Raw genomic sequence first — 27,289 nt, 5'->3', positions numbered from 1 at the left:
GGATGAGCCCTAAGTCTTGTGTAATCTAAACCTTTGTATTTCTATTTTTGGGGATTTATATATATATTGTTATGATTAGTGTTCTAGCCTTGTGAATTTCATGAATCTTAGTATATTTCTATGATTTCCATGGTCTAATTCTTCCTATTAATTCTCTAGTTTATTTACATGTCTATGTGTGATTAAATTAGGAATTATGTCTCACATGATTCATATGGGTTAATTCTTCCATTGATTCTCTATTTTAATTACATGTTGTCTTATGTGTGATTATTTGGGGAATTGATCTCTACACTAGTTTTTCTATATTAATTGCATGTCTATGTGTGGTTAATTGAGAATCTAGTGATGGCTAGACATTAGTGCTTAATAGAATGCTCTTGTTATGTCTTTTGATGGTTCATACTTATTCCTTCATGGATTGTACATCTCCCTTAGTTTATTTTCATGCTAGTAGTGTAGTTGTAATGTAGTGTTAGATGGGGGAGACAATTCATGCTTGTTCTTTGATGTTCCATGTTTTTGAATGCAAGAAACATATGCTCTAATATTGTGGTGTAATAGAATTTTGAGCTTAATGAAGGATTAATGACTTGTTATGATATATTGTATCTTTGACATGTGTTTAGACAATATATTCCTCTCCCAATAGATATATTGTGGCCTCTCACATGATGTTTAAACAATACATGTTTAACTAAGTCAACCTTGTGAATTATTTGGACTATGAGCTTAATGAAAGGTTTAATGACTTGATTTGATATTTTGTTCTCTTCACATGTTGTCTAGACAATATATTCCTCTTCCAATAGATATATTGTAGCCTTTCACATGTTGTTTAGACATTATACACTTGTTGAGTCACCTTTGCTAGTCGAACCAATTTTGTTCACAATAATGTATTCCTCATTAATGGAAAGCAAGTGGTTAATTACACAAGCTTAGTGGTGATTCCAACACTCTAAGTCCTCTCTTCTCATCTCTTAAATCCCTATCTCTACTTAGTTTTATTTTAATTGCATTTTAATTAATTCTTTTCTAGAAGTAATCAACCAACCCAACTCTCTTTTGCAATCATTTGGTACGCTAGAGTCGAAGTTGAAATTCTAACACGTATAATCCCTTGGGACGATCCCTACTCACTCTTGCTACGTTAGTAGTGGTGTTGGTAGTGGTTTTTATAAATTTAAATTTGACATAAAAGGCTTTTCTTGAACCACACATTCACTATATTCAGTTTGACGTATTGGAACGGCCGTCGTCAGTTTCATCCCTCAATCACCTCCTCAACATGGAGACATGGAAAACATCATGAACAACAGAGAGTCTGGGTGGTAAAGCCAATCTATATGCCACTTCCTCAATCCTCTCTGTGATCTCAAAAGGTCCAATGAATCAAGGAGCTAGCTTCTTTTTCTTCTTACCAAATCTCGTAACCCCCTACATTGGTGATACTTTCAAGAACACCAAGTCACCCACACTAAACTCCAAAGCTCGACGGCGTCGATCTACATAACTCTTCTGTCGACTCTAAGCTGTGCGAAATCGATCTCAAATGATGGTAACCTTCTCCGTAGTCTTTTGCACCAACTCTGGCCCCAAAAAACTGTTATCACCAACCTCAGCCCAACATACAGGTGAACGACAAGGTCTACCATAAAGTGCCTCATACGGTGCCATACCGATACTAGCCTGATAGCTGTTATTATAAGCGAACTCAACCAGTGGAATGTGATCCTCCCACCTGCCCCGAAAATCTAGCGCACAAGCACGAAACATATCCTCCAGCACCTGAATGACCCTCTCGGACTGGCCATCGGTCTGAGGATGAAAGCAGTACTCAAACTCAAAGGAGTACCAAAAGCTGCATGGAAACTACCCCAAAACTGAGATGAAAAACGAGGATCACGATCTAAAACAATAGACACCGGCACTCCATAGAGCTTAACTATGTCTTTGATATAGATCTTACACAATTCCTTTACAGTATCAGTAGCTCGAATAGGTAGAAAATAAGTTGATTTAGTCAATCGGTCCACTATCACCCACACCGTATCATGGTTATGTATCGACCTCGGTAACCCCACAACAAAATCCATCGTCACATGCTCCCATTTCCACTCAGGCACGGGCAAAGGCTGTAATAGTCCTACTGGTCTCTGGTGCTCAGCCTTCACTCATTGATAAGTGAGACATCTAGACACAAACTCTGCCACATCACGTTTTATGCCTTCCCACCAGAATTGCCTCTTAAGATCATGATACATCTTAGTGCCACCTGGGTGCACTGTGTACCTAGAGTGGTGTGCCTATTCTAAAATCTCTCTCTTGAGGTCTACTAAGTCTGGAACGCATAGCCTACCTCAAAATCTCATGCCACTATCAGCTCCATACGTCCAATCGACATTACCTTTATCATTAACAGCGTCACTTGCTTTGTTCTGTAACTTGTCATCTTGAGTCGGAGCATGAATGATCTGGCTGATCAAACTAGGTTGTACGGTCAAATTACAAAGAAGAGTCCGTGTACTCTGAGAACTCGGCATGATAGAGAACTCTGCCAATACCTCTAACATTATCCACTCCTGAATCATCATAAAGGTAACTAATCCTCTCGGTTTCCGACTCAAGGCATCTGCTACCACATTCGCCTTTCCAGGATGATACTGAAGGGTCATATCAAAATCCTTTATCTTCTCCATCCACCTCCGTTGCCTCATATTCAACTCATTTTGAGTGTAGAGGTACTTGAGGCTCTTGTGATCAGAGATAACTCAAAGTTCTCACCATACAAGTAATGCCTCCACACCTTGAATGCAAGAACTACTGCTGCCAACTCCAGGTCATGTGCGGGTTAATTCTGCTCATGTGGCTTAAGCTGCCTAGAAACATATGCTACCACCTTATCATCTTGCATTAAAACACAGCCAAGACCCTGATGTGATGCATCTGTGTAAATCACAAATCTCTCACCACTAACAGGAATGGTAAGAACTGGTGCTAAAGTCAATCGCGTCTTCAGCTCCTTAAATGCCTGCTCACAACGGTGATCCCAAACAAACTTCACGTCCTTCCGAGTCAAACGAGTCAAAGGTGCAGCAATCTTGGAGAAACCCTCAATGAAGCACCTGTAGTATCTTGCCAGTCCAAAGAAACTATGAATCTCAGTGACAGTAGCAGGCTGTTTCCAACTCATCACAGCCTCCACCTTGGCAGAATCTACTGAAACTCCATCCTTAGAGATCACATGCCCCAAAAACTGAATCTGCTCTTGCCAAAAGTCACACTTCTCAAACTTAGCATAAACCTGATGATCACGTAGAGTCTGAAGTGTAATGCTTAAGTGTCTCTCATGCTCCTCCTTAGTTTTAGAATATATCAGAATGTCATCAACAAATACCACAACAAACTGATCTAAGTAAGGTCGAAACACTAGATTCATCAAATCCATAAAAGCTGTCAGAGTGTTAGTCAACCCAAAAGGCATGACTAAGAACTCATAAAGGCCATAACGAGTCCTGAAGGCAGTCTTAGGAATATCCTCCTCCCTAATCCTCAACTAATGGTAGCTAGTTCTCAAGTCAATCTTAGAGAACAATTGCGCCCCTCTAAGTTGATCAAACAAATCATCAATGCGTGGCAATGGGTACTTGTTTTTAATAGTGACCTTATTCAGCGCACAATAGTCAACACATAAGCGGAGTGACCCATCCTTCTTCTTGACAAATAGAACAGGTGCTCCCCAAGGTGATGTGCTAGGTTGAATAAACCCCCGATCTTGCAACTCTTGAGTCTGCTTCTTTAACTCACTTAATTCAACTGGCGTTATTCTGTAGGGTGCCTTAGAAATAGGTGAAATACCAGGAGTGAGGTCGATGCAAAAATTCACTGCCCTCCTAGGAGGTAAACCCGAAATATCTTGAAAAATATTTGCATACTCTGACACTGTAGACAACTGCTGTATAGTCACGCGTTGCTCAACCACCTAAATGTGGGCGAGAAATCCCATAGTCATGGTGCCCTCGAACTCTCCACACTTATATCGAGAAGGTGACTATCCTGGAATTGAAAATACAATAGTCCTCTCATGACAGTCCAACTGAGTATGATATCGAGCCAACCAATCGATACCCAGTATAGCATCAAAGTCTCTCATACGCAATACTATCAAACCAATAGGATACTCCAACTCCCCAATTGTAATAGGACAAGCACAACATATTCTATGTCCAGGTTCTAATCCCAGTGTGTCCACAAATGATAGTGCAATAAAAGAATATGAAGAACCTGAATCAAATAATACTCTAGCTATACTGCCATAAATAGTAAGTGTACCTTCCACTGCTGGTGGTGCACAGTCTTGTCTCCCATCTGGAACAACTGCATTAAACCTTACACCTCCGTGCTACTGTGGTGCCTGACCTCTCTGCTGGTTATTCTTGTGAGGCTTGGGACAATTACGAGCCAAATGTCCTTGCTCATGACAATTGTAGCAATGCCCGCTGAATTGATATGGCTGTGCATCATGAGGCATGGCTGGTACTAAAGCTGTAGATTGATCACCTTCACCAACTCTCTGATGTTTCCCAGCTCGCCAATCTTGTCTACCTCTCTGCCAAGACTGACCCTGCCAGTTTCTCTGAGTCTACTGCTGCTGACCCCTCTGATTCTGTTGAGAGCTACTAGCCCCTTTACTTTTCTGTTCCGCCTTACGCTCCTTCTGTTTCTGAAAGGCAATGATATTATTCTCCTCTACCACCATGGCACATTCCACCACTTTAGCATATGTATCACAACGATGACCCACCACAAACTTCTTCACATGAGAGATCAACCCTCGCTCAAACTTTTCTAACCTTGTGCAACTCATTTGCAACAATGTGAGGAGCGAATCGGGATAGCTCTGTAAACTTCCTCTCGTACTCACTAACTGACATCTCATTATTCTATTCCAGCTGCATGAACTCAGTTGCCTTCTTCTCCCTCACTGATAGTGGGAAGTATTTGTCGTTGAACTGAGTTTTAAAATCATCCCAGGTTATAGCTGTAATGTCCATAACCATCCGGGTCTCTAACTGCCACCACTGGCGTGCCTCACCAGATAAAAGAAAAGCACCAATCTTCCTTTTCTGCACCTCAGTGCAGTCTATCGTCTCAAAATACTTTTCCATATCTTCAATCCACTTCTCGGCATCAAGTGGATCGGTAGGTTCGACAAATTCAACAGCTCCCAATTTGCGTATATCTCTGATAAATCCAATCATAGGATTCGATGCATAAGGTGTATCCACCAATAGAACATTGTCATGGTCAACACCACCATGACCAGCACCTCCCTGACCTCTGCCTCTATGAGGTCGTCCTCTGCCTCTTCCAGCTCCTGACATCCTATTTCCAATAAAGAATGTCAATGATAAGTCTCACAAGTAACTTATACTTTAAACTGGAGCATGGTAAGAAAACAAATAATTCGTATAAGTATATGCTCATATTCTTACTATCACTTCATTTAGCCAGGTAATTCTTAACCTAGGCTCTGATACCAAATTGTCACACCCTAAATTTTAATACAAAAACTACTTGTTCTGCATAAAAAATTTAAAGTATAACTTCCACTCATTCTCAACATACATCCATCATAAATAGAATTTCGAAGAATCTCATCATTCAATTTTATTAAAATGAGAGTCTGACAAATTGATACAAATAATGAATAGAGGTGAAATTTCCTCTAACATCATAAAAATCCATAACCACTCAGTCAACTAAACAAGGTCTCACAAATCACCAACTTTATTACAATGATCATAATAAAAGGAAAACCGAGTAAAAACTAAATAAATGTGCAACGAGCTAAAATCCGTCCCTGTCACGTGTCTCCGTCACATTTTTACTCTACGAGCAACTGAAATGTGATAATGGGGTGAACTCACAAGCTCAGCAAGAAATGCTAAACACAATCATCGTTCAACAAGCTAACCTTACCTTATATTTCCATATATATAAGCAACTCAACAAATGCATTAATTAAATATACATAACCCAGTTAATTATAAACCCATAAATAATCATCATTTACTTTTAATAAATCCACATATCCCATATGAGCCCCAGGCTCCCATCCAATAAAGTGGTGTGAATCGTATAGTCCCTGACTACCGAAAACACACGTGTGGCTGGATTGTACGTCTACTCCCCAAATGATCCCTGATCACATCCACACAATAAGGGCTCATTAGACCCATGGCCATAATAAAAAGGGTAGTGCACTTCCAAATAGGTAGGTCCCTGACCACACCCAAAAGTCATCATAGGGTCAGTCCCTGACTACCTTCCGACCTATTCAAACTCACCCATTAATTATTAATTATGGTGAATTATGAAAGACATTATTAATTAATAATTCAAATTAATAATTAAAGCACCAAAATACACATTTAATTCAATAAAAGAACTCTAATGACCCAACTAGTACGAGTACAAAATTTCTGGACATAACCTAACCTTAGATACATGACCCTGCAAAATTTTAGAATCTAACACTTAATAGTTTTTCCATACTCTCCATTTTAGTGCTGAAAATAATACTTTTTCAAGTTTTATTTCATTTAAACTATCTAGACATCATCTAAAAAACAGAATTTCATCACAATTGGGTTCAATATGATGAAAAAAAGTAAACTGGAATGTTCTGTAATTTTTTAAATATAATTACTATTTCCCTAATTTATTTAATGCAAAATACTTAAAAATCACCTAAAAGTAATATTTAATTTCATACACGAGTGAACCCAAAAATAACAAATTTAAAAAGTAAACATAGTTAGTCTAAACCCAATTCAAAATTCATATGGGGTAGGCCATACTTTCTCCCATTCACTTGCCCGCAATTTGGCTTACACAAACCCACTAACATGCCAATTTGATTTGCATGCCCAGAACTTGGTAACAAACCAAAATTATGAAAGTCAATAAAGTTCCCTGTCATCTAACCCATTCACAGGCCTACAATCAACTCACAAGATTCATTCTCAAAATTATCTAGAAAAGATATCTAAATAATCTATATATATTATCATTAGCATCTACACGGTACACTATATAGTTAATAGAGTTGATGCCAGTATATATATTTAATTCAATCTATACAGAGAGAGAGAATTTCTAAAATCAATTCACATGACGAATATATGCAAGTTCATATGTAAACATAATGGTATATTTATGTTATATTATATATAATAATAATATAATACACACAAGTTCGTTTTCTAATTCATATCTTCCACCATATCTGATACTTTATCAAACAAATACAAATAGATCAAAACAATGACTCGTCACTAATAATCATTCTAATCTTTTGAATGAAAGGGTTTATTGAATCATGTACAATTATAGAATCAATTACAAATATAATAAGAAGATACCCAATCTTCACAATTCTAACTAAAATTAATGATTATAATTTCTATTATTAAACCTTATTTAATTATGAATAAAAAAATAGTTCCCTTGATCGCATACAAATAAATTCATGATAACAATTACACAACTATCCTATTATAATAGGGGTAAGTGTAGAAAACACCCCCAATGTATACTTTAGGTAGCACTTTTACCCCTTATTTGAAAATGTGTGCAAAAAATACCCATATTCTTTTCATATTGTGCAAAAATACCCCTTAATCAGAAATCTAACACAAATTAATGTTATAATACCCATTTTGCCCTTTTGGTTTTCCAAAAATGCCCAAGGGGTTAGGCCAAACTGGTTTGGGACACCATTACTCATGTAACTAAACACATTTCTTCTTCTTCTTCAACAACACATAACTGAGTCAATCTCAGGCCTATGTTCAACAACCCTTAACGACAACTGTTATTCAAGCCAACCATTACTTCAATCGTGGTAGAGGCAACGACAATGGTGACTGGCACACTGGCAATGAAACCTCTGGCGACAGCGACCTCTGCAACTCTCACTGCGTCAATCTCAGGCCTAAGTTCGGCGAGCGAGTTGTTCTGCATAGTTGTAATACCCCTGATTTTAAAAGGATAGTCTCGGTATTTTTTTAAAATTATTTTAATTGCATTTAATTTTTTAGTTGATTTCTTGGCTAATTGTTTACTTGTTTAATTGATTTAATTATTTGTTTAAATGTGTTAATTGATTTATTTATTTAAATAAAATTGTGTGTGATGATATGTATTTGTTTAGGAATTTAATTATTTTATTTTTATTTATTTTTATATTTTTAAGGAATTAGATATGAATTGTGGTAATGGACCAACTAATTGGGCTCCATGGATTATGTGGATAAGGGATTTGATGGGTATGAATAATTATCCATGGACGGTTGGATATGTATATATTATAAATATATATATATATATATATATATATATATATATATATATATTTATATTTATAAGGAAAGTTCTTTAGTAATAATATAATGTGTATATTTATATGTTATAATAAAAAGGATTACACATAGATTGTACGTTATTCTCCTTTGATTCATATCCTATGCATGCTATATTAGTTCTAGGTTCTGTAAATAAATTAATGGGATCTAATTACATGAATTAATTTAGAAATTAAAGTTTATATGTTTTAATAATGGATTTGTGATGAATTGTCATATTTTGATAAATTAAATTTTAATATGTTTTAATGTGTTTGTTTGGTGGCTTGGTCTGTTTGTTTTTTTTTTTTTTTTTTGTAGCATGATTTTTTTAAAAAAAGCTTGATCCAATTGTTACATGTAATTGAAATACACTTTAATTATAAAGTGTTACACGTCGAATGAGGAAGGGGAAAAATACATGCACGCCACATAGTTTAGTATCAGTTTGTTGATTGCAATTGCTAATTGAAATTTCCATTATTTTCTTATTAGTATTATTTGTTTCATAAGACATACATGCGGAACGAGGAGCATGAATCAAATTACTATGAACCAGTTACATGCATATACGAAATTGGTGTGTGTTTCTTTCCATGCGCGCTGATCGAGAATTTCCTATATACATGTATTCTGTTGTTAGCATTAATTGAAACTTTGTTTTGTTTTTTTCCTTGATATTATTTGGATCAGTTTAGTGTTTATGTGAGAACACATGGGCATGCCGAACGAGGAAGAAAAAAAAACAAAAGTCAAAGGTTGCATCAGTTGTTAATAGTAAATGAAATATTCGTTTTGGGTTTTTCTCTTGATATGGTTAAGATCAGTTTGCATCAGTTTGTAAATATTAACAAATAGGAAAAGTAATTTAAAAGATTAAATTAATTAAATAGGATTGGGTTACATTATTTACAATATTTATTTGAATTTAAATAAATTTAATCAGATTGTGGAGTAATTCAAGTATTTGAGATGCATGTTAGTTTTATGATGTAAATTAAATGCATGTTACTTAAAAATTGATATTTGTTTGCTCAAGTAAATGTAAAGTATGTGTATATGATTTATATCATGATTATTTGGATTATTTGATGTAAAAATTTACATTATCTTTGGATTGGAAACTTTTATTTGATTATGATATGGATTAATGCACCATTGGGATTGAGAAATAGTAGGGATGGATTAACGTAAGAGTTAAGTCCTACCTATTTTTAATAAGGGAACGGATTAACTACAGTGTTAAGTCCTACTTATTCGTGTCAGGTCAAGGGAACAGTTGGATGACATATTATTAAAATAATAATTGGATAGTTTATTTTGATGATTGGATAGGACGGATTTTACATATATAATTATACGCCATGATATGAGCTTAAGTCCCAAGATCAGTGGTTAGGGTGTATATATTGCCAGGGATGTGTAGCTAGATATAGTGTAGTTGTGTACCCTGGTAGGTCTAGGTACTCATGTCCACTATATGTGCGTTTTGCATGTTGCCTACTATTCAGGTTAAGACAACTCTATAGTCTAGTGAGGTTCCTTTAGTGTGTGTATATCTATATATAGATTATTTAGTTATTGTTGAATTAATTAGGATGTGTACGTGTATTGGGTCTCTGTTTGGGATGTAGTAGATTTAGAACTTGTATGTGGGTCTGACCCACCATTATTTTTCAGGTGTTCGTCAGTTCCATTCTTAGAGATTGTTCATGCTGAACAGAGACAGTCATTCACTCTTCCGACTCTACGTAGGACTCTTCTTCATGGTTTAATTATTAATTTTATTTCAGTTCAGTTATTTCAGTTAGGATATTATTAGGGGTCCACAATATGGATTCCCGAGTTGTAGTTTTAATTAATTACTGGTATCAGAGGATTGGAGGATTTTAGTATGGGATTTTTAATTATTTTTATTTGAGGATTTTAAAATAAGGATTTATTATTTAGTTTCCTTCAGCTGATTATTTATTTAATTCTTTATTATTCTTTTTGTATTCAAATGCTTGTTTAAATATTAATTGTTTGGTATCCCTTGTATTCTGTGCTCGGACTTGATCACCCGTGGCTTTAGAATCGAGGGGTATCACAACAGTGCTTGTCGGTGGAGTGATGAAAAGGATGATGGCTGGGTAGACGTTCTTCGTGAGTTACGGGTCAGCGAGGCGACGGTAAAGAGAGGATAAGAACTCACTCTGATGAGTAAACGGGTCGTCTCTGCCACTGGATTGGGTCTCACGAGTGGCCGAGTTGGCCTACTGGGTTAGTTCGCCATCGTGTTCTCTATCAGTACCCACTACGGCTCTGCTACATCACCGCTGACGGGTCACTGTCGACGCACATAAACGCCACTCAAATGCGATTCAAGGTGCTCACTGTGCCACTGTCGATCTCTGCCACCGGCGACCTCCACTTCCATCGATTATGTGATGATTCCAGAAACGGCGACCCGGTTAAGTCACCGCCGACGACTCTGTAAAAACAATACAAGTTCCATCGGTTCTCAACAACCTCTAAATCATCGGTACCACTGCAATCCAATGGCATCTTCATTGACAAACTAGGTCTCACCTGGCTAAGTCACCACCATGTGACTCGTCTCTCCAATGATTCACCAATATGCTCTCACGCACCGACAGATTCCACCACCTGCCGGATCCAAGCCCAAAACATCTGGTTGACACCATCCTCTTGATTTCTGAAGTCTCTTTCTGGTCTCTGTTTTCGTCGCTGCGTTCATGGGTTTTGTTCTCTTGTTCGTCATCATCAATCCTTTGTGAGATGGGCAAAAAAACGCAGCTACACAGAAATGTTGAAGTGTACCCATTTTGGTCATTTCACAAAATGATATATTTTTGTATATTTTATAAAATAGTTCACTAAGGGAAAATTAGTCAAAGTATAATTTAAATGTGTCAGATGGACTAATTTGCACAAAATTGAAACTTTAGAGGTGTTTTTTGCACGTAAGGGGTGCGATATGCACTATAAGTATACTATAGGGGTGTTTTGTACACTTGACCCATTATAATAATAATCATCATCAATTTTACTATTATTATTAAAACATACAAATTGGATTCTTAATGAACAAGTTACAAATATATATAGAAGTATAAAACAAGATTAACTTGCCTGAAAACGCTAATCCCTTCTACTATACGAATCTTCGATCACTGACTCTCTTTCCAGAAACTGTAGGCAGGTACGCGACGTCAGATCTCACTCACTCTGTATAACCCTATTATCTTTATCTCCCTTCCGATTTATAAAATAATGTAATATGATATACAGAGCAAGATAAACTTATAAATGGTAACAATAACTGGTAGGTGAGATAATTTAGGATCCCATTAAAAAAAAAATCAACTTTTATAAAATAAAAAAAAACCTATTATCTTTAGTATACCTTAAAAAGTCAACTAGATAAATAAATAAATAAATAAATAAAATACCGGTATTACATGTGTATTGTGATCTGACATATCTTGTTGAATTATCTAGTGGGGATTTATTTTTTGTACAAAGGTCTTACGAATTCGGAGATGATTCATAACATGCAACATCAGGGTTTGAGGTTTTCAAGTTGCTCTTAGAGCAATTTGAGTAGGGTTCGCCCATGTAGCTCAAAGGGAATAACTTGAAGAACTTGGACAGAGACACTCTATTTTTGGAAAATAACCATTCAATTTGTGTTTCAGCTCCCAAATAGTCCAAATGCCAACCGAATTCCATATACTACACCGATGATAATATTGGCATTCTATCCTATCCTCATTGGGGCGTCGTGACATTGGTACCTTCTGTATAGAGAATGAAAGCTTAATTTGGGACGCATTACAACCTTTATTATTCACGTAACCATATACCACCTTCAATCTGAAATGTGTCAACTATGTTAGGAAAGTGACTGGGAAAGTACTTTCTTGAGTGTCCTTTTGGTCCACTGTAGTTTTTTATTTTTTTGTTTTTCATTGTTTTGTATTTTTGTTTTTTATTGTTTTGTGGTGAAACAAATCTATTTTTTACACAAGTCTATTCTAAATTTATATTAAAATGTAAGATTGTGGTTATGAGACTATTAAATAAATATCATTTGTAGTTGGCTCTCGTAATCTATTTATTGTAATCATAAAATATGACTAGAGGTCAAATTATTTATTTATATTGTTAACACAGAAGTGCTTTCTCTTTTTTTTTTTTTTTTTTTTTTTTTTGGGTTTGTCAGCATCATTAATAATGTTCCTTAAAATAAGGGGATGGAAACACTTGAACAATGCTTGATAATCAAATTATCTTATATAATTTGAGAAGATGACTGGTATGAAGTTAGTTGTATTTTATGCTACTGAAGTATTGTTCTCTACCAATTTGACATCCCACACATATCTTGTTCCTTCACTAAATCAAACATGCAGCACTTGCTAGATTGCTACACCATTCACCAATGGAATCCCCACACAAAAATGAGATCCTAACAACCATCCTCTCCATCACAACTTCCGGTATCTTCTCGTTTGTCATCATGGTTCCCTTATATTAATAACAAATGAATATTTTATTTTTAATTATTAAATCAGAGATGATGGAGATATATATTTACTTACCAAATTCGAAATTATAAAGCATAATCTAATAATTAAAAAAAATTTATTTATTTGTTATTGAGTTACGTAGTGTTCATCTTCATTAGTGATGACTTAAATATCGGTCATTTTGGCATAAAAAAAAAAAAATGAGAAGTGTATATTTTTTTTATTGGACGAACTTATAGCCTCTTGTGGAGAAAGTCTATAATACCATATATATTATTTATCATTTTACATGCAATTGATGAAAAAAATAATTAAAAATATTACTTACATAGTGGTTTATGACGTATGGTATTCGAATTTTTAATTATATGATTTTTTTTCTTCAAATTATTACTTCCTTCGTCATGTTAGTAGTCTATTATTCTCTTTTTACATGTACCAAATTAGTTGTCCTCTTTAAAGAGTCAAAACAAATAAATCTATATTTCCAACATTATTTTTTATCTTTATAAAAAATTTTAAACTTTGTAATTATATATATTTAAATTAAAAGGGTTAAGTTGATAATTTTAAAATAGATAATACATTAAATACATGTTTCATTAAAAACTTCAATTTCTAAATATCGTCCTCTAACGTAGGAGAGGAAGTATTATTATTTTATCTTAATTATTTCACTCATGCTTGGATCAAACGAATCCCAGCGAAAGTACCAATTACCAAACACAACCCAGTTGACTACCTAAGGCTGGCGCACTTTAGTGGCATCATTATTCACAGCCATGAAGGGGCTGAATACGCATTCCCAACCCTTCTCTCCATATCTCTCCTCAAACTCACACAGTCGTCCATGGCGGGCCGATCGGTTCGAAAGAGACCAAACAAGCAATTGAACCCTAAGCCCCTTCCTTCCATGGCCTCTTCTTCGTCGTCCTCTCGTTTTAGTTACAAAAAGATCTCTATGTTCATTTCGATCGTTTTGATTATAAATATTGTCGTTCTGTTGAGCAAATCGTCGAACATGTGGAGCATAGGTGGAATCAATGCCCATTCCAACAATCTTTACTCCATCGAAGTAGTCAATGAATTCCCTCACGACCCTAAAGCCTTCACCCAGGTCCAATCTTCGTTTCAAATCTAGAATTTTTTATTAATTTTGTTTATGCTTAATGACTTCACTATATAGAACTTTCGTTTTTGGATCAATCAAGAAACACTATTTTCCTTTTATTTTTTATAATTTTTTATTTATTTATTTTGGTTAAATTAAGCTTAACTTCGAAAATGTTTTTTTGTTTTTGTTTTTGTTTGGGTATTGAAGTGTTTGGAGATTATTTTACTCTACAATTGTGAAGTTTTTGTTAATTATCTAAATTGATTGTATCGGTGAACTCCTCATGAAGTAGTACTTAGGCAGTTTCTTCATTTAATTGTGAAGAACTTTGTCAGAGGACTTGAAACACGATAAAGACTATGATTAATTATTTATTAAGATTGAAGGAGATTAGAAATGATAATGACGACTGGTTTCGAGTTGGGAAAAATTAATCACTGTGAAAGGTTTTTGCTAATAACAGACGGTAACAGTTGTCTTCTTCCTTTTGCATATGTCATTGGCATGATAATGGAAATTAGTTCTCTGTTTTGATGGGATTGAGAACTTCATACAGAATATCAAAGTAAATTTATTTGATTGTTCCATCAATTAATTTGTTGGAGCGTATTGTACCATGCATGTATCATGCGTACACTTCTGTAGATTATCAATATGGATGGTTGTTTGCTTTCAGGGGCTTCTTTACGGAGGAAACGATACCCTACTTGAGTCAACGGGGCTTTACGGGCAGGTTACTTTTCATCATTGTTGTATTGTTTATTTTTCTCCAATTTTTTCATTCTTTAGAATAATGATGATATTAACTTATCAAAAAAAAAGAAAAGAAAAAGAATAATGATGATATTAACATATTTTAGCTGCAAGTTATGATATAATTTCATTTTAACATTATAGAATTTTAAATATAAATTCTGTCCATTTTTTGATGTTATTGCCCCCATTTCCAGTGCCATCATTTTTTTTTTCTTTTCATTTTATATGAAATGTTTAAAATTTAGTATTTTGTTGATATCTGCGCTACTAATTTTCCTTTACATCTGTCCATGCAATTCATGACTTGACATTTTTGTTTTTGTCATCCCAGTCAACAGTCCGTAAAGTAGCTCTTCAAACCGGGAAGGTACATATCTTTAGTATTCATACTCTTATAAGGACACCTTAACTTATTCAGAATCTTCTCATCTTTCATCTTGTATCTGCCATTAGTTTACTTGACTGCAGTTAATAATTGTAATTTTTTCAGAAATGTACTGTTCTTTTGGTTTTTATAACCAAAGTTAGAAAAAGACCTAGGGCAATATGCAATAAATTTTAATATACCTATTTATTTCCTCTTATTTTCACAGGTTGAGGCACTTCAAAAAATGGATGATTCTCAATTTGGAAAGGGTTTAACTCTTCTTGGTGAAAGGTTTGTAAGGAAAATGTATTCGTGGCAGTTCATTTATTCTTTCTGATTTAGCAAATAAGGATTTGAAGATACAGAACAAAATAAATAGAAAATCAAATTTTTTTTTCCTTAGTAACTTTGCGGTATCTCGTCTGGAACAAATTGTATAATGTCATCTGAATCATTTCTCATGTTATATTAATTGATTACTGATGTGGCAACATAGTCTTTCTCTAAAATTACCTACCATGGCATTCAATCATAGTTTTATATGTACAATGAATTTATGCAGCTTCCTGTTAGTTATTGGAGTATATAGTTTCTGTTTTACAGTTACATTTTCATTGCAACCTCTTATCCTAGTTAATTTTGATCAGTGTTTAGATTTTAGATAATTTTCATGGTGGTGATCTCAAGCCACGAAAACCCTTTATTGCTTGATGCACTGGTGGTTAATGGGCAAGACACTAATATATAGTAGGCTGATATGTAGAATATCATTATGATATTTCAACAAATTAACTGTTTGAAAGGCTACCTGATTCCACAATTTAAAAAATTCATTTGTTTGTTATAATATTTAAACAAGGTAATAAAGATACGTAAATAAAGTAATAAAGTAAAGTTTTTAGCTAATAGAATGGATTTATGGAGAAAAAAAATAGAAAAGAGAGAGGACAATACTAAAAACTGAGCATATCCTTTTCCTTCTCGCTAGTTATTTGGGGTTTTAATTTTTTTTTATCACTAGCATTTAGCTTGACTGATGTCTCTTGTCATTGTGGAAGTGCCAAGTGAAATGTGTGGTGCAAAAGTCAAGGTTTTTGTGTGGGGTTTTCCCCACTCTAGTTTTCATATTGTCTTCTCTTAGAAGAGAAACACCATGGGTCTTTGGACATGAGTTCATCATATATGATGCTCTGTATGCGTCTCCTCATGTTGAAATACTTCCTAAAATTAGTTGGTGTATCCATTTAGTCACATCATCCTGTCATGATCACTAGCTATTACTTGCTCTCCTTTTTGGAACAGTGCTAGGACGAGGAAAGAGAATAATAACCTTGGGATGGAAAATAATACCAGCGCTTTACTTTGTACTCTTGTACTCCACTTTGTTTGTTCAAAAAAGGAAATAACACAATTATTCTTCAAAGGTACTCTCACGCTCCACAGTTATTCTCTCCCCCAAGGTGGTCTCAGCTTTCACCCTTTGTGTTCTTTTGGGATCTACATTATCCTATATATGATAAATTCATTTCCATCACCAGACCCAGACATCCATGTTTTAACAATCGTGTCAGGGAAATTTCATGTTTACACTCGGGTCAACCACCATTGGTGACCATCCTGCAGCCTGAGTTGTAAGCAAGTGCTATTGCATCCATTCATTGACCAATATCTTATGATTTAGCAACCAGTATTAGCACCCAGTAAATCAATTTAACTTGAAAAAATAGAGTAAAATTAGGCTTTCATTTTGCAAATGCTTTTAGCTCTGGATAATTGCGTCTTACTATTCCATACCCATGCCACAATGTCCGCTGCTGGTAATAATGCCACCAATCGTGGCAAATTACTAGTTTGCAATAGACAATATGTCAGTACCATTAGTCACCATCATACTGAGCCCACCCACTGATAACCCTGCTCACTAATGGATACACCATTGCATTTGCTACCATCTCCAGCCAAGGCTCCAACTGGTCATGTTATGCTTTGAAGTAGGATCCCCACTCACAAAAAAGATCAAACTTACTATCCTCTTTGTTAGATCTCAGTATTTGTTCTTATTTGATTTGGATCATGATAAAACCCTAGCCCGAGGGGTACCTTGCTCTAAAATTCTAAGGTTCAATGGCAAGAATCCCATTTCTCATAACTCATAAGCGTGTGGCTTTTTTCATCAAGTTAGTTTGATTGCATAGGAATTACAGATTATTATTATTATTATTTTTTTCATGAATTCACTCTCTAACCTCCAATATTAGTTCTTCAATCAGCTTGCCATTTCTACTTCAAAAAGGCTCAAAGCTGCCAGGCATATTACTGCGATCATGGAGGCACACTTTGAGGAATGCATGGTTATAAATATACAGGCTCTCCTAAAATTATTATCCTATAGGTATCGTCAGATTCGTCACCATCTAGGCTCTCCTATCTTAGGAAGAACCTTTTTGGAACATTACTAGAAGGAAAGGAGAGCAACAACGACATTGAGTTTCCTCTGGATTTTCTCCTAAAGCTACCTCTGCTTTCATGTAGTTGTTAATTTGTGACCTCCATTATCTTGTTTGTGATATTAGCATCTCCATTACTAGACCCAGTTACCCTGGCAAGGTTCAAGTCCCTCTTGGAAACACGGTGAGTGTGTCTGTTGACTCTGTTCTGTACTTGTAGAAAAACTATCTATTTCTATCAATGAAGTGGCCATAGAGTTCTGAAGTTGAAGAACTTCTACAACAGTATTTGTGTTTGTGTAACTTACTAACTTCTATTATGGAATTGTTCAACACATGTAACTGAGACAATTAAGATTTTTCTTTCCTCCATTTCACTATATTTTTGGTTCATTTATCTTCATTAACAGTGTTACTATTCAGAAGAATCCTCAGTCCTGATCTAGTATTCTTATGTACTTTTGTAGGTTGTATCAAGTAACTTGGTTGAAGAAAACTGGTTTCACATATGATCGATATAATTTAAGCAAAGTTTGTGCTTAACCTTTTCCTTTGTATAATTCATTGTTTATATTTTTGTTGTTTGTGGTGTGTTCTTTGGTTTCTTGTTCTTTGTGTGCTTTTGGTTGAATTCTTATAGGGTGTTTTATTTTTTCGTTTCATGATATTGTGAGTCGAATGTTGAAGAAGAAACTACCGAACTTTCTGACCTTTTTTGTTTGACTGTCTAGAGCTTCCATATATTTTACCTGGGCTGGTTTCACTCTTGGATTTGATATGCTTAGAGTTGAACTTTATTCACCCTAGCAATTCAATTTTCATGCATCAACAAATTCCTTGATTTAAATCCTCTGCAGTGGCTGAAATTTAATCCAAAGTTGGAGGTTGTAAAAACCTAGGTGAAATGTCTATAAGATAAAAGTGTTCAATCTTGTCATATTCCCTAACTTATGAACATGGACACATATGTCACCTTCTGATGTAAACACAACTGTTTGTCTAGTGTCATGTTGACAAATGACCAACCCTTTAATTGTTGGAAGGGAGTAATGCCCAATATACTGTTGATAATTGTAACTGCAATTTTCCAGGTTTCTACTGTTCTGCTTAGTATAAAGTGATTTGAATCGCACCAAGTTCAAATTTCAGATTTTTGTTTTTATTGAATGAGTGGGAATCATTATTTATGTGGTCCATGAAAAGGAGGAAAACACTACTATGTGAACAGAAAATTGAACTCAGGCATTAGATTGAAAAGTTAATATGATCAAAAAGCTGTGTTGCATGGGTGTGGACTGTGGACAAAGACACGGGGTATGGATTTGACACAATAGGGACATGATAAAGGAAAAGAGAAAAAAAAAGAAAGAGAGTCGAGTTAGGATATTGTCACACAGTTTTTGCAACGGAAAAACAAGTGAATTTAGAATGTGTTTCTTTGCAATCTAATGGAGCATATAATAGGGACTATAAAGGTCTAGATCTTACTTTTAGGGTAAATGGAACATATATGTTTTCTATTCAACTAAACTATCTTGATTCACTTTTTTCTTAATTTAGCAATTACTTAATATAAATCCATTTTCATAATCCATTGTTCCCAAAGTTGTAGGATTGATGTGTTCTTCTTCACCTCCCATTGACCAGAAACAATTTAGTTCTTCTAGGAATGTTCTTCCCGATTGAGTTTTGTTAGAATGTTTATATATATATATATATATATATGTTAGGTCATTATGTAATTACATATAGTTGGTGTGTTATTAAGTTAGTCTTGTATCTTTTATATAAGCCTATGTAGGCTTATTAGGGTTAAGCAATATACATGAAATATACTGATGTCTGCTCTCTCTCTCTTTCATATGATTTTGAACATGGTATCAGAGCAATACGAATTCATGGGTGTGGGAAACTATAAGTGTGTTGTTCTTGTATAAGATCGGAATCGCGATTGTGGTGTTAGTGTCTCTGCCTCGTTCGTTGTTGCCGGCAGGATTAAGAGCTCTTCGTTTGTCTTCGTCAAATCTGAAGCTTCGTTTGTCGTCGTCATTGTCGTTTTGGTTGTCAGCGAGCTCGCCGACATCTATCGTTGTTATTTGCAGAGGTGAGGTTCATCGATTTGTGGTTCTTTTTGGCCGGAAGTTGCAGAGGTTCTGATTCAGTGTGGTCGCTGCTTATTGATTCGGCCGTTGCTTGTAACTGGGTTTCCGTCACCTCCGCTGTGTTGTTTCCCGGCGTTTGTGAAGTTGTGAAGAAGAAGAACCGTGTTTGGCTACACGGTTATGCTATTCCAACCCTAGTTTACTTAAACCGGGATAGCTATTCCAACCCTGGTTTACTAAGATCGGGATAGCACAGATCCGACCTGGTTGACTAGATCCAGCCTGTTTTATCAGATCTGGCCCCTTTTTCCAGGTTGTTTGGTGGGTTCAACATGTCGTCCAGTTCAGATTTGCTTTCTCCCACATCCAGTTTTAATTTTCCCATGACTTTTGTTAAACTCAATGGGAAGAATTACATACTGTGGGCTAAATCTGTTGCAATTTTTCTCAAAGGTAAAGGTCTTGGTAATCATCTGACTAAAGATGAGCTAAAGGAAACTGATGATTCTTTTGATACATGGGAAAAGGAAGATGCTCAGATCATCTCTGTGATGTTAACCAGTATTGAACCCCAAATAAGTTCAACTTTACTTTATTTGGATGCTGCCAAGGAGATATGGGACAGATTGAAGCAATTGTATCCTGGAATAGGTAATTTCACCCGTGTTTATGAGCTCTGTAAGCAGTACTTCATTCTTTAACAAGGTAATCACAGTATAGAAGAGTATTATTCAAAAGTTATGGGAGTCTGTGAGGAGTTGAATATGTATCAGCCCATTACTTCTAATGTTCGAAGTATGCAACAACAACGCGAGGACTTTAATGTTGTCCGTTTTCTTACTGGTTTGTCGTCAGCATATGAGTCTATTCGTGCATAGATTATGGGCAGTCCCACACTTCCATCTCTTGCTGATGTGTTTTCTCGACTTCAGCGCGGTACACTTACAAGTGGCACCTCAAATTTGAATAATGCGCAGAGTGGTGAGCGTTCAGCATTGGTAGTTTCAAAGGGTGAACATAATACTTACCATGGAGGTCGTGGGGGATGCTCCACACATGGTGGTCGTGATTCACAGGGAGGACGTGGCCGTGGCAGGGAATCACGAAAATGTACTCATTGTGGCATTTCTAATCACACTGTGAAGTTTTGTTGGGACCTTCATGGCAAACCATCTAGTTATGCAAATCAAGTTTCCTTTCAGAATGATGTTTCTTCTGGATCTCACCACGTAGCTGAATCAGATATGATCACTGTTCCACGTGATGAGTATAATCAGTTTTTGTCTTATCAACAAGCATCTAATTCATCTTCCACGGCTACCTTTGCCCAGTCAGGTACTGCACCCACATGTCTATTGTCTTCCACTTGCAGTGCTTGGATCATAGACACTGGAGTAGCGTCCGATCATATGACTGGATGTTCTTCTCTTCTATCTGACTTTACTTATGTACCTCCTTCTCGAAGTGTTACTCTTGCTAATTGTTCATCCACTAAGGTTTCAGGTTTGGGGACAACTCGACTTAGTGATTCCTTGTCTCTCTCATCTGTTCCTCAGTTTCCCTTTAGTTTAATGTCTATCAGTAAGCTTACTAAATCTCTCCAGTGCTCTGTTACATTTTATCCTACTTCTTGTGTGTTTCAGGATCTCAAGACGAAGAAGAAGATTGGTACGGGGCATGAAGCTAGTGGCTTATATTACTTTGATTTGGAACCTTTTTCTTTGGTTCTTCAGTCTTCTCTGTCTCCATTCGAGTGGCACTGTCGTCTTGGTCACTCGTCACGTCAAGTTTTGTAGCGTTAAGTTCCTAATCTTAGTCATTTGAAGTTCTTGTCATGTGAAGTTTGCCAACTTAGTAAGCACCATCGCGTGTCTTTCAAGTCTAGGGTTAATAATCGTGTCTCTAGTCCTTTTCATTTGGTTCATTTAGATGTATGGGGCCTAACAAAACATTTTTCAATCAATAAATTTCATTATTTTGTGACATTTGTGGATGATTATTCTCGCCTGACTTGGTTGTTTCTAGTGAAAGATCGTTCTGAGTTATTTTTAATTTTTCAAAAATTTTGAAAAGAAATCAAAACTCAGTTTGGATGCCCAATTCGTGTTCTACGTTCTGATAATGCTAAGGAATATTCTTCAGCCCCCTTTGATACATTTCTTAGTGATAAAGGAATTATTCATCAAAATTCATGTGTTTATACTCCTCAACAAAATGGAGTTGCAGAACGTAAGAATCGACACCTATTAGAAGTAACTTGTGCTCTTTTGTTTCACATGCGTATGCCTAAACGTTTTTGGGGTGATGCTGTTCTTAATGCCTGTCATTTTATTAACCGTATGTTGTCCTCTGTATTAGATGGCAAATCTCCACGTTCTATTTTATTTCTTGATTCTCCCTTGTTCTCTCTTACTCCTAGAGTTTTTGGATGTGTATGTTGTGTCCACAATCTTGGTCCTGGTTTTGATAAACTAGACCCACGTGCCACAAAGTGTGTATTTCTTGGATACTCTCGTTCTCATAAAGGTTATTGCTGCTATAGTCCTATTTTTCAACGGTACTGTATTAGCGCGGATGTAACTTTTTGTGAGTCCACCTTATATTTTTCAGATACTGATTCACTTCTTGATATCACTCCTGAGTTGCCTCTTCCTTCGGTTCCTCTTCCCTCACTTTCTCTTCAACCTAGATTTCCTTCGCCTGCCCTGTTACAGGTGTACACTCGAAGACTAAAGCCGTATGTTGTCATGCCTTCTCCATTGTCTTCAGTGTCTTTGGATCCAACACCATCCGCTGTGTCTGATTCCTTGCCTATTGTACTTCGTAAAGGTACTCGATCTTGTGTCAATAATCATCCCATTGCTCATTATGTCTCTTATAATTTCTTATCGCCATCCTTCTTATGTTTTTCATCTCGATTGTCTATTACATTTGTTCCTAAGACTATACAGGCTGCTTTGTTTGATTCAGGCTGGAGGAAAGCAATGCAATATGAAATGGATGCTTTGCATGAGAATGGCACGTGGGATCTTGTTCCATTACCTCCAGGTGTTAAACCTGTTGGTTGTCACTGGGTATATACTGTCAAGTATCTTCCAGATGGGTCTGTTGAGCGTTTAAAAGCACGTCTTGTTGCCAAAGGTTATACCCAGACTTATGGTGTTGACTATGATGAGACATTTGCCCTAGTTGATAAGATTTCTTCTATTCGTGTTTTGATTTCTCTTGTTGCTAATCGACATTGGCCTCTGTCTCAGTTAGACGTTAAAAATGCCTTTTTGCATGGTGACTTAGCAGAAGAGGTTTATATGGAGCAACCACTTGGGTTTGTTGCTCAGGGGGAGTATCGTCACACTGTTTGTTGCCTTAAAAAGGCCCTGTATGGATTGAAACAATTTCCACGGGCTTGGTTTGGAAAATTCTCTAAGGTGGCATTAAAATTTGGTCTTAACAGATGTCAGACCGATTATTCGGTATTTCACCAGCGCACTAAACCTGGCTTCATTTTTCTTGTGGTGTATGCAGATGATATTGTGATCACAGGTGATGATTTTGAAGGCATTGCTAAGTTGAAGTTGTTTCTGCAACATCGATTCCACACTAAAGACTGGGGTAAATTTAGGTATTTCTTGGGTATTGAAGTTGCTAGATCCAAGAAGGGCGGTAGATGCTCCTATGGATTTCAATACAAAACTTGTGTCTAATGAGGGTGATTTATTTAATGACCCGGGCAGATTTCGTCGCCTTGTTGGGAAATTAATTTATCTCACTATCATTCGACCTGATATTAATTTATCTCACTATCACTCGACCTGATATTTCATATGCAGTTAGTGTTGTAAGTCATTTCATGGGAGCTCCTAGAATGCCACATTGGATTGTTGTTATTCGGATTATCTGATATCTCAAGCAAGTTCTAGGTTTTGGGTTACTATATAAATCAAATGGTTATCTCAGGGTGGAAGGTTTTACAGATGCCGACTGGGCTGGTTCTCCTAAAGATAGGAGATCTACTACAGGCTACTGCACATTTGTAGGAGGAAATCTTGTTACATGGCGAAGTAAAAAGCAAACGGTGGTAGTTCGATCTAGTGCTAAAGCTGAGTACAGGGCAATGACCCATACCACTAGTGAGTTGACATGGATACAACATTTTCTAAAAGAACTTGGGTTTACAGTTGAAGCTCCTACTCCATTGTTCTGTGATAATCAAGTAGAAGTTCATATTACATCAAATCTTGTGTTTCATGAGAGGACCAAACATATTGAAGTTGATTGTCACTTCATTCGAGAAAAAATATTACGTGAGAGCATCTCTACTCCATTCGTGAAGTCTGAAGATCAATTAGCTGATATGTTTACCAAAGCATTGGGTCATTACCGGTTAAGAACTATCTGTTCCAAGTTGGGATTATTTGATATGTATTCTCCAGTTTAAGGGGGAGTGTTAGAATGTTTATATATATATTTATATATGTTGGGTCATTAAGTAATTACATATAGTTGGTAGGGCCCTTGTGTTATTTAGTTAGTCTTGTATCTTTTATATAAGCCTATGTAGGCTTATTAGGGTTAAGCAATATACATGAAATATATTGATGTCTGCTCTCTCTCTCTCTCTATCTCATGATTTTGAACAAGTTTCTTTTGGGTTCTTTATCAGTTGCTGGTCTGGATCTGTGATAATTTTCATGCTTTATTACTGGCTGCAGTTGGATAAATTTACTCATCAGATGCAAGATGGTTGGGGGCTAGCAACTGATGGGAAAGTTTTGTTTGGAACTGATGGAACTTCAATGTTGTATCAGATTGACCCTCAGACATTTAAAGGTTTCTATTGAACAAAGTTAATAATCATACCCAATTTCTTGTCCTTTCTTCTTCTTCTTCTGGTGTGTTATAGCTATTTTATGTGCATAATGCTCAATCTAAATCTTCTATCACTATGCAGTCATTGGAAAAAGAACTATCCGGTACAAAGGTCATGAAGTGCATAACCTCAATGAACTAGAATATGTAAATGGTGAAGTTTGGGCAAATGTATGGCAGGTATAAGAATGAATGCTAGTTTTGCTCATCTATTTTAGTTGTTTAATGTTTTGTTACTTGGGGTAGCCTGTGTACAGCATCTTGGTGAAGACATTAGCATAATATTTGGTCAGTGAGGTTTCATTCCTTTGCCTTGGGAAAGTTATGATAGAGCGTCATAATAAAAAAAATCACAATTTTGGAAATAGAAATTTGCATAAAGAGCTTTAATAGGAGTGAGGACCTGACTAGATAGAAGTACCCAAAAGCTGTTTTTCTTTTATAAATCCTTATTTATGTCTCTCTTTATGTGCTACTGGTCCAATTGTACCATGTGATGGCCCTTATTTGGATAACCCCTTATTCTGGAAAACTAGATGCCACTGGTTCAGCAAGGGGTGGGTGAAATTTAAGTGTATGAATTGGATAATGAAGGTACTCTTGCAAAAATATTCTGCCACTGGTTCAGCAGAAACTGGATGTGCCGGGTCACATCTTTTTCTTATATTTTTTTTTTGGTGACATTTGAAGGCAAGTCATACAATCGATTTATGGCTGACAACGATTTTTCCTGCTTTCTTAGTTTCTAAAGTACGTGTTCTCACTGTGCAGACCGACTGCATTGCTAGAATCTCATATAAAGATGGTGCTGTCCTTGGATGGATTCTCCTGCAAAATTTAAGGTTCTATTGTTCTCTTTAAGATGCATTAACTGGCCATGAGCTTAAGCTTACACTGAACGATCAAATTAACATCTTTTTCAGAGAGGTTGCTAGAAAGTTGAATTAACTGTTAACTTTTCCATGGTTTAATAGGGAAGGATTGCTAATGTCTGGGAAAAATGTAAGGAACAAAACGCGATTGATTAAATAATTTGATCTAACTTTTTGATTGGTTTATACGGAAATTTTACCATCTCCCAGGATATTGATGTTTTGAATGGCATAGCATGGGATGAAGACAAAAACCGCCTATTTGGTAAGCTCCAGATTTTGTGTCTTTTCCATAATTTCTGTCATTTTATTATTTTGCATGAGACCTGAATATGCAGATAGCATATACTTGAGAAGAGTATACTAGAATGCCAAAAGTAATATATATATATATATATATTTGATAAGTAATTGAAATAAGTAATATTCATCTAGGACTTTCCCAAGTGGCATCTCTTCCTGGTTGAGGGTTTGAAACCCCAATGGGGTTATATGGGTGTCTTAGTGAGATACCTACCCATATTTATTTATTTAATTTATTTTTTATTTTTAAAGAAAAAAGATTCTTTGTTAGAAATTCGATTGTTCAAGTACAATAGTATCAATGTCTAGTGACCAACTCCCCCGGCAAAAAATCACGCAATAGTATAGAATATTATTTGGTAAAATCATGTTTTATCGACCTCAGCCTTTGAGGTAAGTTTGCGTACATCTGTCCTGCTTACATCTACAAAGGCGGAAGCCTCTTGGACCGGGATTGCTCCTTTATGTTTCATTGACCTCCTCTTGGTAACTTGTAGAAGTATATCCACATCCTCAGTTGCTCTTCAAGGAAAACAAAAAGTCCGGTGCACGGGCCAAGGATCTTTCTTAGCTTAATTTATTTTATTTATTATGTTATAGCTATATTAGGAAATTGATGAAATTGATTTCTGGCCTTTTTCACTAGTTACCTAGAGAGTTTTCACCATCTAAAAAACGTATGGTGTAACATTTTGTGTGCAGTGACCGGAAAACTATGGCCAAAGCTGTATGAAATCAAGCTGCGCCCGTTGAAGAAGCATGTTCATGTAGACATTGAGCACATTTGCATCCAAATGCCATTCCACTTTACAAAACAAGGCTAAAACAGATATATACCTGACGAAACTGTGACATGTTGCATGATGAGCTTAAGAGAATTTCAATTTTGTCTTCTTGTATATGTATTTTTCATGTAAATTTCAAACTGAAGCACAAAAAACACAGATAGTGGTTACTGAAAACGGAATGACGAGAGTAGACTTATATATATATATATATATATAAAACACATATGTATATATATATGTATGCATAAAGAGTTAGCATGGGTCTCAATGTTTCATAATCTTGGAGAACCATCCCATCTATATAGAGTTAGCACTAGCAAAACAAACCATAACCAACATTTTCAGTATTCAATAAAAAAATTTCTTAGTTTTTTGACACCGCGATAAGTAGTTCCTGGCTTTAGACAACGGAAGACCAAATTAGTGGCTTATAATTTTAATTAAAAAAAATCAATTAAAAATTTAATTAAAAATCTGAACTAAAATATCTCCTATTCTAATTCTACAGTGCAAATTTGACCTGGGTTTCTGAAGGGAAGAACGAACTTGCATTACGGTGGGCTTGACAACTAAAGGACAAAATAAGAGATTCCGTTGGGTTTTAAATAGAGCCCACCGAAGCAACCATGGGCCAATCCTTTGGACAATCAATAATAGTCCAGTGGATTTGATAGTGGGCCCAAGACATGGTGGGAGTTTATGACCCAGCTCATGTTTATTTAGTT

The 27,289-nt window shown here is 35.8% G+C and overlaps 2 protein-coding genes across 3 annotated transcripts; one reads left to right on the top strand and one right to left on the bottom strand.

Moving 5' to 3' along the window:
- Positions 1-2,854: 2,854 nt before the first annotated feature.
- Positions 2,855-3,487, bottom strand: LOC132270266 (uncharacterized mitochondrial protein AtMg00860-like). The gene has a single exon (XM_059771454.1). The coding sequence runs from the start codon at positions 3,485-3,487 to the stop codon at positions 2,855-2,857; it is 633 nt and encodes a 210-aa protein (XP_059627437.1).
- A 10,146-nt stretch (positions 3,488-13,633) lies between these two features.
- LOC132271743 (glutaminyl-peptide cyclotransferase-like) lies at positions 13,634-26,842 on the top strand. Of its 2 annotated transcripts, XM_059773212.1 has the most exons (11): positions 13,636-14,063; positions 14,737-14,793; positions 15,148-15,183; positions 15,410-15,474; positions 18,098-18,161; positions 24,445-24,562; positions 24,684-24,781; positions 25,373-25,443; positions 25,576-25,603; positions 25,684-25,738; positions 26,479-26,842. In XM_059773212.1, the coding sequence occupies exons 1-11, from the start codon at positions 13,797-13,799 to the stop codon at positions 26,598-26,600; spliced, it is 981 nt and encodes a 326-aa protein (XP_059629195.1). In that variant the 5' UTR covers positions 13,636-13,796; the 3' UTR covers positions 26,601-26,842. The 2 variants fall into 2 exon arrangements, with proteins under 2 accessions (XP_059629196.1, XP_059629195.1); XM_059773213.1 differs by lacking the exons at positions 25,684-25,738; positions 26,479-26,842 and having other exon boundaries at positions 13,634-14,063; positions 25,525-25,583.
- The last annotated feature ends 447 nt before the right edge of the window (positions 26,843-27,289 follow it).

This window comes from Cornus florida, unplaced genomic scaffold (assembly GCF_030987335.1).
Source record: "Cornus florida cultivar Cherokee Brave unplaced genomic scaffold, ASM3098733v1 CherokeeBrave_3.0.0_Hap2_Chr08, whole genome shotgun sequence".
Lineage (NCBI taxonomy): Eukaryota > Viridiplantae > Streptophyta > Magnoliopsida > Cornales > Cornaceae > Cornus > Cornus florida.
This window is presented reverse-complemented; position numbering and strand designations above follow the sequence as displayed.